General features: G+C 31.2%; 2 protein-coding genes across 29 annotated transcripts; both read right to left on the bottom strand.

Moving 5' to 3' along the window:
• Nucleotides 1-465: 465 nt before the first annotated feature.
• Nucleotides 466-5,275, bottom strand: LOC114916400 (uncharacterized). 28 transcript variants are annotated; one of them, XR_014433272.1, is made up of 8 exons: nt 4,884-5,023; nt 4,689-4,729; nt 4,575-4,637; nt 4,179-4,327; nt 4,001-4,074; nt 3,822-3,921; nt 3,589-3,719; nt 466-2,827 (listed from the first exon to the last, which is right to left on the bottom strand). XR_014433272.1 is itself a non-coding variant. In XM_083072743.1 (8 exons), the coding sequence occupies exons 3-6, from the start codon at nt 4,570-4,572 to the stop codon at nt 3,862-3,864; spliced, it is 312 nt and encodes a 103-aa protein (XP_082928869.1). In that variant the 5' UTR covers nt 4,573-4,637; nt 4,689-4,729; nt 4,884-5,022; the 3' UTR covers nt 466-2,827; nt 3,589-3,719; nt 3,822-3,861. The 28 variants fall into 28 exon arrangements, 11 of the variants coding, with proteins under 11 accessions (XP_082928869.1, XP_082928868.1, XP_082928864.1 ...); XR_014433271.1 differs by having other exon boundaries at nt 4,575-4,622; XR_014433266.1 differs by having other exon boundaries at nt 4,809-5,018.
• Nucleotides 5,276-6,457: 1,182 nt separating this feature from the next.
• On the bottom strand, nt 6,458-9,108 carry LOC109806682 (tropinone reductase homolog). Its single transcript, XM_020369156.3, has 5 exons — nt 8,908-9,108; nt 8,614-8,821; nt 8,140-8,356; nt 7,933-8,045; nt 6,458-6,937 (listed from the first exon to the last, which is right to left on the bottom strand). The coding sequence occupies exons 1-5, from the start codon at nt 8,997-8,999 to the stop codon at nt 6,767-6,769; spliced, it is 801 nt and encodes a 266-aa protein (XP_020224745.2). The 5' UTR covers nt 9,000-9,108; the 3' UTR covers nt 6,458-6,766.
• Nucleotides 9,109-12,562: the final 3,454 nt, after the last annotated feature.

The raw sequence follows: 12,562 nt of genomic DNA, 5'->3' as shown, positions 1-12,562 counted from the left end.
TCCTGTTGTCTTTACTAATCCTAATTAACATAAACTAACCATGTCGTTGTCTCAGCTCTGTCAGCCCTTGGCCAGGTCGAAAGGATATGGGTCGTTTGGTATACTTGAGTGTCTCGACCATGTCGGTGACCGAGACAATTGAGCTTTTGCACAAGGCAGGATTGGTGTCTCGGTTGTAGGTATGGCTGAGAGGACTTTGAGGGAATTACCAAGGTATTGTGATGCGCGTGTGTTCAGCTGTCTCGGTTGTCAACATGGTCGAGACAATGTGGTTAAACGGTTAAATGGATCATTCAGGCGAAATCGAAATGTATGTATCCGACTGTCTCGACTGTTGATGTGGCCGAGATAGTGGTCGAAAAGGTATGTGATGAAGCAACTAGGTAACCACATGTCGTTCCGGTACAACTCTCAAAGTCCCTTAACTCCAAAGTTTTTAACAATAATACTACAATAACTAACAACTAGACAGCAATAATCATATAATTGAATTAAAACATCAAAAAATCAACTGTGTTACATGCTATACTCTGTTGCTACATAGCATTGCATCATGCGCTACAATTGCCTTATTAAGTCATGCTTTAATTGTTGTTGCGTTGCATTCCCTTGTGCCCTACCACTACGTTAAGTCCTACTCTGCCACTGGGTCGCATTTTGTTGTGCTTTGCCATTGTATCATGTTGTACTTCGTCGCTATGTCATGTTTTACTGTTCCATTGTTGTGTTGCGCTTCTTTGTTGGTTTGCGCCCTGCGGTTGAGTCTCCCTCCTCTCTAAGTTGTGATGTCTTTTGTCTTCCATGCTTAGCACTTCGTTGTTGCATTGCCTTCTGTCATCATGTTTCGTCGTTGTGTCAACCTCTGTCCGGCTCTATTGTGCTTGTCTTCCATCAATGTCACAATCAACCATCACTACAAAAAAAAATTGTGAGATTTGTGGCAGTTATATTGGCGGTTTCTGGCGGTTCAAAACTGCCACAAATGGCATTACCAGCGTCATTAATAATCGTTGGATCTACGGTCGCCAAAAGCCGTTTGTGGCGGATATTTTGTAAACGCTGGTCTTGGGCGCCAGAAAAATCAAGCTCATTGTGGCAGTTTAAAACCGCCACAAAATGAATTTTTATTTGACTTGTTTGACATTTTGTGGCGGTTTGAAACCGCCACAAAATTCAACTAAATTTTGCTTGATTCAACATTTCTGGCGGTTTTAAACACCCAGAAACTGTAAAACAAGTAACATTGAAATGCATTTTGTGGAAGAACATGGTGTCTATGTTATGCAAGGTCTAGTTTTTCTCAACAACACTCAGTCTATTATATATAATTGAAACAATTGCAAACTTTATAATAAAGTCAAGTCAGTGCTGAGTTTTTGAAAATGCAATGTTCCAAATGGCTAAAAAATAATAAAGCTAGTTCCAAAACAAAAAGAAAATTAGAGGACTCCATCATCAAACAAAGAGACTAAGAAACACTGCAGATATGCATTGAGTTGAGAATTAGGTAAGAAGCTATACATCTATACTTTTTGGTGTATAAAGCTATTAGAAATTATGATAATCATGGGATCCATTCTCTTTGGTGGAATATCTCAACGGGTTTCACCCACCCTCTAATTAATAACTAGATCTAGAACAAAAATTTATGAATAATGAAAATTAAGGAGGAGCTTGTGTTGTGAAAGATTGTATACATTATTAAATTAACTAGCATCTGTCAGCTCTAGTGATCTTCAGCCTCTTCACACTGTTTTAGCTAGACTAGTCTAATTATTTTATCTAATATGAAACATTAGGAAATTTAAATAGATAAATGATATTTTACCTATAAAAAGAACAAAATATTATATTCAACTAACATAAATATTATATCAATATTTAAAATATTAAAAATTAGGAACAGTTAACAACAATAAGAATTTTTTTCTTACATTTATTTTAAAATAGATAAAAAGTCATATCTTAACTTTTCTATTACCATGTTGCCTAGTATGGAATTACTATTGTGAGCCAAGTAATTAAGGTCTTTAAAGAAATATGGACAGTATATTTTTTTTTATCACAAACAACTATTCACATTTAATTTTTTATTGCAATAAAATTCATGCTTGTATCCCTTGTTTTCATTCCACGCAATGAATAGAATTTAATTTGGATAGAATCAAATAACAAATAAACTGATTTTAACAATGTTAGAATTTTATCAAATTGTTTTTCCAAGATCCAAATATTTCATTAAATAACAAATTCTTAGAAATGTTGTGAGGCAAGAGACAAGAATAGGGAACTTAACTACAAATTGTAACACAAGATTTTTAAATATATTTGTAATACTAAAATATTCAAGAGAGAATAAGCATAGGGGAGAAGAAGATCCACTTACTTTGGTCCATGAATTAGAATTCAAGATCTTTAGTCATCTTTCCTGACTCCACTGTCTCAACACATGCAGCTTCCAACTTATGAGTAAAACCCCCTAATTTTTCATACTCAAAGTCAATGACTCAATTTCATTACTTTCTCTTGATTTCACTAGACATTTCTCCAATAGGAGATGTCACTAATTATATTCTTCTTTGTCTTGCAATTGTTTGCATGCTCAAGGTTATCACTAGCCAATGAAGGAAGAGAACATTACTTAATCACCCCAAGGCCCATTATGAACATGGGTGCTGTTCTTGATTTGGAATCACTAATGGGTAAGCAACAGAAAATAGCAATGGAAATTGCAGAGTTCAATAACCTGAGTTGTTCCAAGATGGATTTGATTGTACAAAATTCCCGTGGAAATTCAGCTCGAGCAATTGCTAGTGGTAAATCATTACTGCATTTGGTTTACATCTTTTAAAGAACAAGATAATATTTGTTTCATTTAGAGATATAATTAGGCTGTTTATAATCTTTCAACATATGAAGAGTTGGTCCATGCCAAAATACCAATGTGGCAGTGTCTCTGACCAAGTGGTTAAGACTAAGACAAAGAGTGCCCTCATTCTTATTATGCAAACTTGAGTTTCAACACAAGTTAGAGGGGACTCATGCACCAACCAAACACCCACAAGCAGAGTAAAAATCCACCAAAACATTAGCAACAAATACATTTGATTCCACCAAACTCACCTTCAAAACACACCCTTGAATCCTCTGATTATCATTATCACAGCTACTTGTGCTGTTTGTGATCTACTGATTTTTTTATAAGTCTATTTTAACGCTTGTCTAACAATTATATAATGCTTGTTTTTACTTGTTCAGTTGCTGTATCTATCCTTATACTTCTTTAATTGTATTCATATCCTTATTTTACCCTAGTGCATCTATTTTATTGTGACAGAGCAAATCAAAAGTAGAGAAGAATCAAGCAATGGAACGTATCAGCACTTTCCAATTGAGGTTCTTCCTCTTTTAAAACAATCATAGATTTAATAATCAACAAATTAATGATCATGAAAAACATCATGAACAAGCCAATTTCTATTCAGAACATCAAAAACAAATAACACTCGTAATTTCAAAAGGCAAATAACATTGTAATTTCAAATCAAAACGTTAAAAAATAAATAAAGAACATTCGTATTCCCTTACCTCAAATTTGTAATCTCTGAAAAAATTTGTTCCACCTAAAACCTTTGAATGTTGACAACATTGGACTGAGCTTTCATAGTTTCAATGTCATGATTTAACCGTTGCTTCCAGTCATAAAGTAAAGCCTCGTCCTGTACAAGTTTGGAAGCAAAATAGATATTTGATAGGTAAATAGCAAGTTAGCAACATTATAAATTGCAAAATCAAATGAGTATAACATGATCCACTGATACCTGAGGCAACTGTACAGTCACTTTGTTTGGAAAAAGGCGATTAAGTTGCTTCATGACTGTGGGTTTCTTTGCTCCTATCATGCAGTCTACTCAAGTTATCCTAAATAAAGGGTGTTAAGTATATTTCTTTATGAATAGAAACAACTTCTGGACAAGTATATAATAGAACTGGGGCAAACCTTAAACATTTCATTAATTGCAACTTTGCCAAGGTCATCCACTCCAGAGCCATCTACTCGTAGTAAATGATTTGCTGCAGTATAAATCACAAATGAATTATACGTGCCAAAATTATATAGTGCAGTGTACTAATATGCAACTAAAGAAACAGAAGTACAATCAAATACATTGAATTACCAGAACAAAAGAACCCACGATCATCTTCGCAAAGGCCACCAAGATCATTGCCATCTGGAATTGATTTATCAAACCTAACCCCAATTTTTGAAGCCCTATTATCTTCAAAAGCCGGGAGAACTTTGCCCCAAGAGCCATAGCTTGGTCCCCTGCTTAATATAAAAGAGGGAAAAAATCCATTTGCCAGACCAATAAATTAAACTAATGGACTAGAAATAGAAAGAAGAGAGGAAAATAACTAGTGGGAGAATAAAATATCCACCCAAAAAAGTAATTAAAAATGTGAAAAAGAAAAAAAACAAATAAGTAAGCAAACAAGAAGAGTAAGAAGAAATTGAAAAGATGAAAGGAGGGCGAGATCTAACGATGCAGAAAAGGAGACATAATAAGACATACCATTCTCCTTGGCCTTGGATTCGTGCAAACAAAGATGAGAAGACACACCTGCCACACAAAATGCTTTCCTTATAAAGTTCACTCAATATGCGTATACAACTCACACTCCTTTACCTCAAATTCGTAATCTCTGAAAAATTTGTTCCACCTAAAACCTTTGAACAAAAAAATCATAATGAAATATTATACATAGCAAAAATAGGGAATCAAAATAGATATGAATCGAAAACTCACCTTAAATGGAAGCAATCAATCGAAAAACAACGCAGAGAAGAGAAAATTTAAAGAAGGTCTTGCGAAATCACTAACCCTAAATTGGACAATTTGCGAAATGGTTTTATCGCAAATTAGCTCCCGTTATGTTGAGCGTTTGACGGAAGCAGAAGAAGTTTGGGCGTGAAGCGAAGCCGAGCATGCTTTTTTTTTCTTTTTTTGATTTTAAGTTCTTCTAACTCTTTATTTTTATTCTTTTAATTCTTTTAATAACAATAACAATATAATTTAATTAAGTTGTCCACGTGAATATTATGATAGTTTTGTGGGGGTTAGAATAACCGCTAATTTATAACACTTTTTGGCGGTTTATTAAAACTGCCAGAAAAAAACCGTCATTAATTAACTAATTTTTTGTAGTGCATTAATTGTAAGTTTGCCACCATGAGTGGCTTCTTCTTGGTCAAGACAATCTGTTCAAACTCTAAGTGGAAATTATATTGAGATGTTGGGGTATACTAGTGTAAGAAAACTTGGTATAGATGAATCTAATGGTCATTTATAATGGTGAGTGGTCCACCCTAAAACCTGCCATTAAAAAATTAGAAAAATTATAAAGACTTAAAAGGCTAATTTAACCTATTTTTTTATTTAAATATATATACTTGTATACCATTGTCAAGATTATTTAATATATGTTTTCGTAAAAAATATATTAATTAAAGAAAAAAGTTAGAATATGTTTTTGTCTCTTAAAATATCTCAGAGCCCTTAATTATAAAAATTTAAAATATTTTTATTTCTCATCACATTAACCAAAAGTAATTAGTACCTTGCTAGAGACTAAAATATGTGTTTACGTTAAAATAAAAAACTAAAAACATATTAAATTTTTATCAGTATATACTAAAACCGAATTTCCAAATATTTTAAGAGAAAACAAAGATACTTAACCATTAAAAGAATATAGATCGTAGTTTCTTTTACGAAAAGCATAGATGGTATTTTTTTCTCATACAACCTTAAAATGCATTTATAAAATTAATGTTCATTTTTAAAATAGCACAATATAATTTCCATGGACAGAACAACATACGAGGAAATTCATACACTAACCTATTATTTATTTTCTGTATACAAAATTATCATGTATATATATATAGATCACCATGACATGTTTACTGAATATGTAGTATTTTTTTTTTCGGTGAATGTACTGGGCAAAAACACCCCCCAGCACCAAAATCAATTGAAACTCAATAACAGTCACTTACAGAAACTTCCTACATGAAAGAGGTAATACCAAAAGAATTGAAGTTATTGAATTCAAAACAAAAAAAAAAATTACAGTTATTATTTAACGATAAACTAAACTTATCAAAACTATCTGCCAAAGAATTGGATTCTCGATCAACATGAAAGGCAAGTTTCACTTTTATCAAAAACTATATATGTAGCAAGCTTACAGTAAGTAATATATAATTCTTAATATTTTATTAAAATCGAACATTCATAATTATTTTTTGTGTTATCTATAATTTTTATTAGCGATTAAATTTACAAATTTGTGAAACACATTTTACATGCGGATTTATCCGTAATTATTAAGAAAAAAGAAAGAGCAGGGGTAGACAGTGGTCAATACAACAAGTTTTAGCATCAAAAGAAACCAATTAAAGCAAGCATATATTCGTTTGAAGTTAACTTAAAAAATGATAAAAAAAAAAAGAAAATAAACAAACTTTAAAGGAAATATTATATCATTTAATATAGTAAAACAACTACAAATACTAATACAAATACCGATATTAGTTGACAAAAAAATAATGACTTATATTATTTAAATAAGTTATCCAAAGTTTGAATCCAAATCTTAAATATGGACTTAGAATATATATTTAGAAGAGAATATGTGTTCTCGGTGATGATGGAGATTAAATTTGAGTTCTGAGCATTTATTTATTTAATTTTATAACACTTTAAATTATGTAACCACCATCCACAACCATAATCTGTCCAGTGATGTGTGAAGCTGCTGGAAGGCAAAGGAAAGCAACAAGTGGAGATATGTCCTTTATTTCTCCAAGGCGACCACCCGGTGTTTGAGACACCATAGCCTCAACAAATTTATCCATTCCATCAGCACTTTTCTGTAACAAGAGCATTATATAGAGATTTTGAGCACAATAACCCAATATAAAAGTAATTCACGGGCAATAATCCCCGAGTCACCAACAATATATGTTTAAGAAACAAAATCAAATATTTTATTTAGGTTTAATTGTGCTTATAGTACTCTTACTTCCTCAATTTGGTGAATTTTATCCTCACATTTTCTCTCAGTTTTGATATCCTCTCGCTATTTTAATCGTGTAATTTTCAACATTCAATATATCAACATGGATGTATTGACGGTGTTCATATCATTATTAGTCTACCTAATAATTCAATATTCAACATTTAATAAAACAGCTGATGAGACAGTGTAATAGATGTCAAATCATTGTGGATGTATTAAAGTAACATGACAATACAGTAGAAATGTAGAATAGATTGTCACGATAATATTTTGCTAAATTGAATCTCAAGTTATTAAACAAAATTGCCCAATTAAAATAACGAGGGATCAAATTTGTGGAATTAAAACAAATAGCAAGACCAAGAGTGTGATTAAGCATTTTATTTATATGTTAAAGAATAGTGTGTATAATATTTATAAAAATAAGTAAGTTATGATCAAGACGTGAAGTTTATGATAGTCTTATATATATATATATATATATATATATATATATATATATATATAAGATTATGTGGCATGTGGCTGAATGGTCATTATGTGGCTAGCAATATGAAGAATAATATATATTCTTTTTCAAGGTTGTGCTTTTGAGATGGTAAGTCTTCTAGATCTAATTAAAGTGAAGTCTTGGTATATTGGTAGTGAAGATTATTTTTATTTATAATTTAATGACTATGATTTCCTCTTCTCATATTTAATAATTAAGACATGTTCACATTGAATATGTTCCCAAAATATATATATATATATATATATATATATATATATATATATATAAATAAAAGAAAGACGAGTAATCTTGATATGCCGCGGAATGTGTAAGCTTTAACAAAGCACATATACCGTGATTGAATCTAGAAGTGGGGTAATAACAGGTCCAGGTGCCACTGCATTTGCACGAATATTATCCTTTGCCCATTCCAATGCTACGCTTTTGGTGAATTGATTCATGGCTCCTGAATAAAATTTATGATCAAATCGATAATCTTCTGAAACTCTAATTTATCACGTTACGATCTAGTTAAAAGATATAAAGATAGGGAAACATACCTTTAGAAGATGAATAGACAGAACTATGAGGAAAGGCTTTGACACCTGCAATGGAAGATATAAATACTATACTCCCATTTCCAGATGCTTTTAGAAGTGGATGTGCTAACTGACATAGGTGGTAACTAGACTCAAAATTAGTTCCCATAATTTTCTTTACATCTTCTGCAGTATAATCTATGAGACTCTTAGGTGTAGTTGTTCCAACATTGTTTATCTACATAAAATTATTTAACAAGTCAACTCTATATTAGTCAATTTAAGGTGAAAATTGAAACAGGGAAAGAAAATAAGAGGCCATATCATGTAATTCTAATAATTCTTGTGTCTGTCAAGTTGCATTAACAATTGTGGATATATACTACTATTTAAATATATATTCAAATACATAATAAATCACCTGATAACAAAGTTGATTTTACAAAATTAAATTAAATTAATATTTTCATTTTTTTAATATAAAAAGGATGTTACCAGAATGTTGAGCTTTCCATGAAAAATTGAAGCAACATTTTTCATTAAATTTTCACGTTGGTCAGGAGATAGTACATCACATGCGGTTCCTGTTATGCGAAATCCTTTGTTTTTCCATTCTTCTACACATTTATCAATATCTTGTTGATTACGTGCACATACATGCACTGCTGCTCCAAATTCTGCTAACTCTTCAACTATAGCGTGCCTAATTTACAATGGAATAAAAAATAAATATAATATAGATGAATGAAATTAAGTAAAAGACATAAAGATTAGCATTAGAGAATTAACCCTATGCCTTTGGTGCCTCCTGTTACTAGAGCTGTCTTGCCATGAAGTGACCATCTTTCGTCTTTGAAGCAACTCAACTTTGATTCGGCCATTTTTGTGATATGTCTGTCAAGATGAAAATGATTTATTTTCTTTGTGTTTTCCTTTGATGAAGTTCTCAATGGGACGATAATTTATTTGTTTTAGTGGTTCTTAATGCCGACACACATTTCTCCATCGATATCTAATATAAAAAATGATCAAATATTGGTTGTTGTTGCCGGCTTGCCGACCTCGATGATCAGTAATATGTTGTTTTTAAAATAAAAATTCAAAATCATAATTATTTAATTATGTTGGATAACAATTTACATAAACCTAGTAATCATCGGCTATAGTATTCCTTAAAAACATTTGCATCATTGTAATAGATATTTCATATATAATATCACAAATAATGATTTTTTATGATGCATAGGTGTGTATGACGGGAGAAGAGAAATAATGTTTCAAAATTCCAACGATCTAGGTACGATGATATATATAGTCTAACAAGGTCGGGTTAAAAGAATTCATTCACAGAAAAATGATACAAACTTAAACCAAATGTTGTGCAAAGGGTAACGTGAGAATCTTGGAGAATCACATACATTAATAATCATGCACGCAAGTATTTTTTTTTTTTTCTTTTTATGAATATGGTTCAAATGATATCATAAAGTTGAAAAGTAAATACACTCACCCAATATAACTTCTACTAATTAAATATTATTTTAACAATATAAAAATTGATAATAAAAAATCAGATTGACTTCTTATGTCCCAAGACTTGCTTCTCCTTGTTGGAAAAATAGTATGTAATTCTCATATTACAAAAATTTACATTTGATTTGATTATCTATTATTATAGTTAATTGCTTGATACTACAAAGAACTTCATAGAATAATAAACATCATTGATTGCAAAAGTCATAATAAACATATGGACTTACAATATATTTTGTAACGATATATAATAATGTTTTAGTGAAAAATTGTTTACCACTATATTAATTTTTTACTTTTAATTTCATTGTTCATATATCTTCTGTAACATTATTTGAAATCATTTTCTTCTTTTTTTTTTTTTTATCCAATTAGACATTTGATGTCTCCCATTATTATTATTTTTTATACTGTGAATGAAGAAAATTACAAAGGTACAACGAAAGTTGAACTTAGATCTTCTCACTTTTTAGTTATTCCAATCCCAATCCTCAATCAAAAGGCTAACTTTAGTGTTGATGTATCCTATTATTTATTCCAATTAATCTAAGAATCCCAATATTTATTTCGAGTAAAAAGTAAGAAATTTTGGTAATTTCTGTATAACCTGTTAAGGGTGATAAAAATATTCATTTATTTATCATCAATTTGATCGATCTACATATAAATCCATCTAATTCATTCATTACAATAAAAATAAATAATGAATTAGATTCGTCTATTCATTTAATTTTATGGATGATTAATGATCCATCTACTAATCTTTCAAAATTTATTGGATTATAATATGAAATGTTATTGGATTGAGATTTTAAAAGACTATTTTTGAAATAAAAGAAAGTCTTTTAAATTTTAAAAAATTATATAATAATGTAATAACTTATAAAAAAAGAAATAGAAATAAAATATTTTTAAAATAAAAATCATTTAATTTTTAAAACATTACTTTCATGTAGGTACTAGATATCCATGAAAAAATTATTAATAAATAAATTGAATGAAATTTTTTACTTTAACTGAATTAAATAGATTAATTAATTATTTCAATCAAATTCTCTACCTAAAAAATTATACCATTCCTTCATTTGTCAACTCTAATTTGTAGGGAAAATGGTTGTTCCCTTCAAGTCACTAAGAATAACATTATAAGGATGTATAGTGTTTTTCTGACATTCCTTTGTAAATAAGCACAACCATATTATTTATCATGATTTGATTTTGTTGACAAGGTTGTCTATTAAGATATTTAACTTTGTGATTCTAAACTGGACATGAATACATTGTTGGGTATTGAGCTCCCTTCCTATGTGGAGAAAAGGCCCAAAAATTGAGAAGCCTACTTGATGTCTCACTTAATTAAGTGGAGAGAGGGTCTGAAACACAATAGTGAGAAAGAGGGAAAGTCAGAAGTCACTTAGAGCTAGGGATGACAAATATACCCGTACCCGCAGGTAATACTCGAACTCGTCACGACTTTGACGGGGAATACCCAATTTGACCGGGTACGGGTACAGGTACAGGTAAAACCCGATATATTAAATCGGGTACGGGAACGGGTACGAGTATGTACTTACCCGCCCCGTACCCGTACCCGTCCCCGTTTTCATTTTTAATTTAATACCCACTTTCAATTTAATTATATTAAAAAATTAATATTTTTTTTATGTGTGATTATTTATTATAATATGAGATAGAGAAATAACTTAATTATAATTATAATATAATAAAAAACAATTTAAAAATATCATTTTTTTTACAAAAAATAAAAAATAAAAAATTAACGGGTACGAGTACGGGCATGGGTATACCCGATACTCGACGTCGAGGACGAGGATGGGGATTAAAATCACACACCCGACGGGTATGAGGACGGGGACGAGGATAGGTTTGACTCGCAGGGACGGGTATCATGAAACCCGTACCTAACTCACCTTGTTGCCATCCCTACTTAGAGCACCAACTCTTTGAGAAAGAGGAAGAGAGAAAGTCATTCTCGTTTTTACACAGGACTGCAACAGTAAAATCGATATTACAGATTCGTTCACCGTTGGATCACGCTAAAAATTGGACAACAGGTTTTTAACATCCGATTCTTCATTCTTACCGGTTGGATCGTTGAAACGAGGTCTGATAGGGAGATATTCAGTTCGCACTGTAGCTGTGTATTTGGAGTTTTTTCATCTTCTTTGTTATCTATTTGTAAGCTTTATTGCTTTGTTTTTTGGCTGGGTGTTAGCACTATTTTGTGCAGTTGATTGAGACTCTTTTGTACTCTTTTTTGATCATATTGGATCTATTTCTATGGTTTGGACGACTTGTGATTTTTACCCTTACTTTGAGGGGTTTTCCACGTTAAAAATCTTGGTGTCTCTGTGTGATTTTTGGTGAGTTATTATTGTTGTTCATTGGTTGTTGCTCCTCACAGATTCTTGTAAGTTTGGGGAATTTATTTCCGCTGCAAAAACTGTTTGAGTTTGCTCTATGTTATTATTGTGTTGTTGTTTCCCCATCAGAGTGGTATTAGAGCTCTTGTTGGCTTGGGTTTTGGGCTATTTGACTTGCTTGAATGATGGAGGCAAATACTAAAATGATTGCTTTGAATGACACTAATTATCACTTGTGGAAGGGCAAGATGAAAGACTTGCTATTTGTGAAGAAAATGCATCTTCCTATCTTTACTACTCAAAAGTCGGATTCTATGTCTGAAGAAGATTGGGACTTTGAACACCAACAGGTGTGTTGTTTTATTCGGCAATTTATAGAAGACAATGTTTATAATCACATTGCAAATGAGACACATGCTAGAACTTTATGTGGGAAGATTGAGTCCTTGTATGCTTCTAAATCAGGAAATAATAAATTGTATTTGTTGAATTGTCTGATGAATTTGAGGTACAGGGAAAGTTCTTCC

The sequence above is a fragment of the Cajanus cajan genome, chromosome 4 (assembly GCF_000230855.2).
Source record: "Cajanus cajan strain Asha chromosome 4, NIPB_CcT2T_4, whole genome shotgun sequence".
NCBI classification, from domain to species: domain Eukaryota; kingdom Viridiplantae; phylum Streptophyta; class Magnoliopsida; order Fabales; family Fabaceae; genus Cajanus; species Cajanus cajan.
The sequence above is the reverse complement of the archived record's forward strand: the minus strand, read 5'-3'. Positions and strand labels throughout refer to the sequence as shown.

What these genes read in the sequence shown, in the direction of transcription:
- LOC114916400 (XM_083072744.1), bottom strand. Translation starts at nt 4,572, where the DNA reads ATGTCTTATTATGTCTCCTTTTCTGCATC. An exon ending in TATGTCTCCTTTTCTGCATC is followed by an intron (nt 4,328 to 4,543) that starts GTTAGATCTCGC and finishes TATATTAAGCAG; the next exon opens with GGGACCAAGCTATGGCTCTT. An exon ending in CAATTAATGAAATGTTTAAG is followed by an intron (nt 3,922 to 4,000) that starts GTTTGCCCCAGT and finishes CCCTTTATTTAG; the next exon opens with GATAACTTGAGTAGACTGCA.
- LOC109806682 (XM_020369156.3), bottom strand. Translation starts at nt 8,999, where the DNA reads ATGGCCGAATCAAAGTTGAGTTGCTTCAAAGACGAAAGATGGTCACTT. An exon ending in GGAGGCACCAAAGGCATAGG is followed by an intron (nt 8,822 to 8,907) that starts GTTAATTCTCTA and finishes ATTGTAAATTAG; the next exon opens with GCACGCTATAGTTGAAGAGT. An exon ending in CACTTCTAGATTCAATCACG is followed by an intron (nt 6,938 to 7,932) that starts GTATATGTGCTT and finishes CTCTTGTTACAG; the next exon opens with AAAAGTGCTGATGGAATGGA.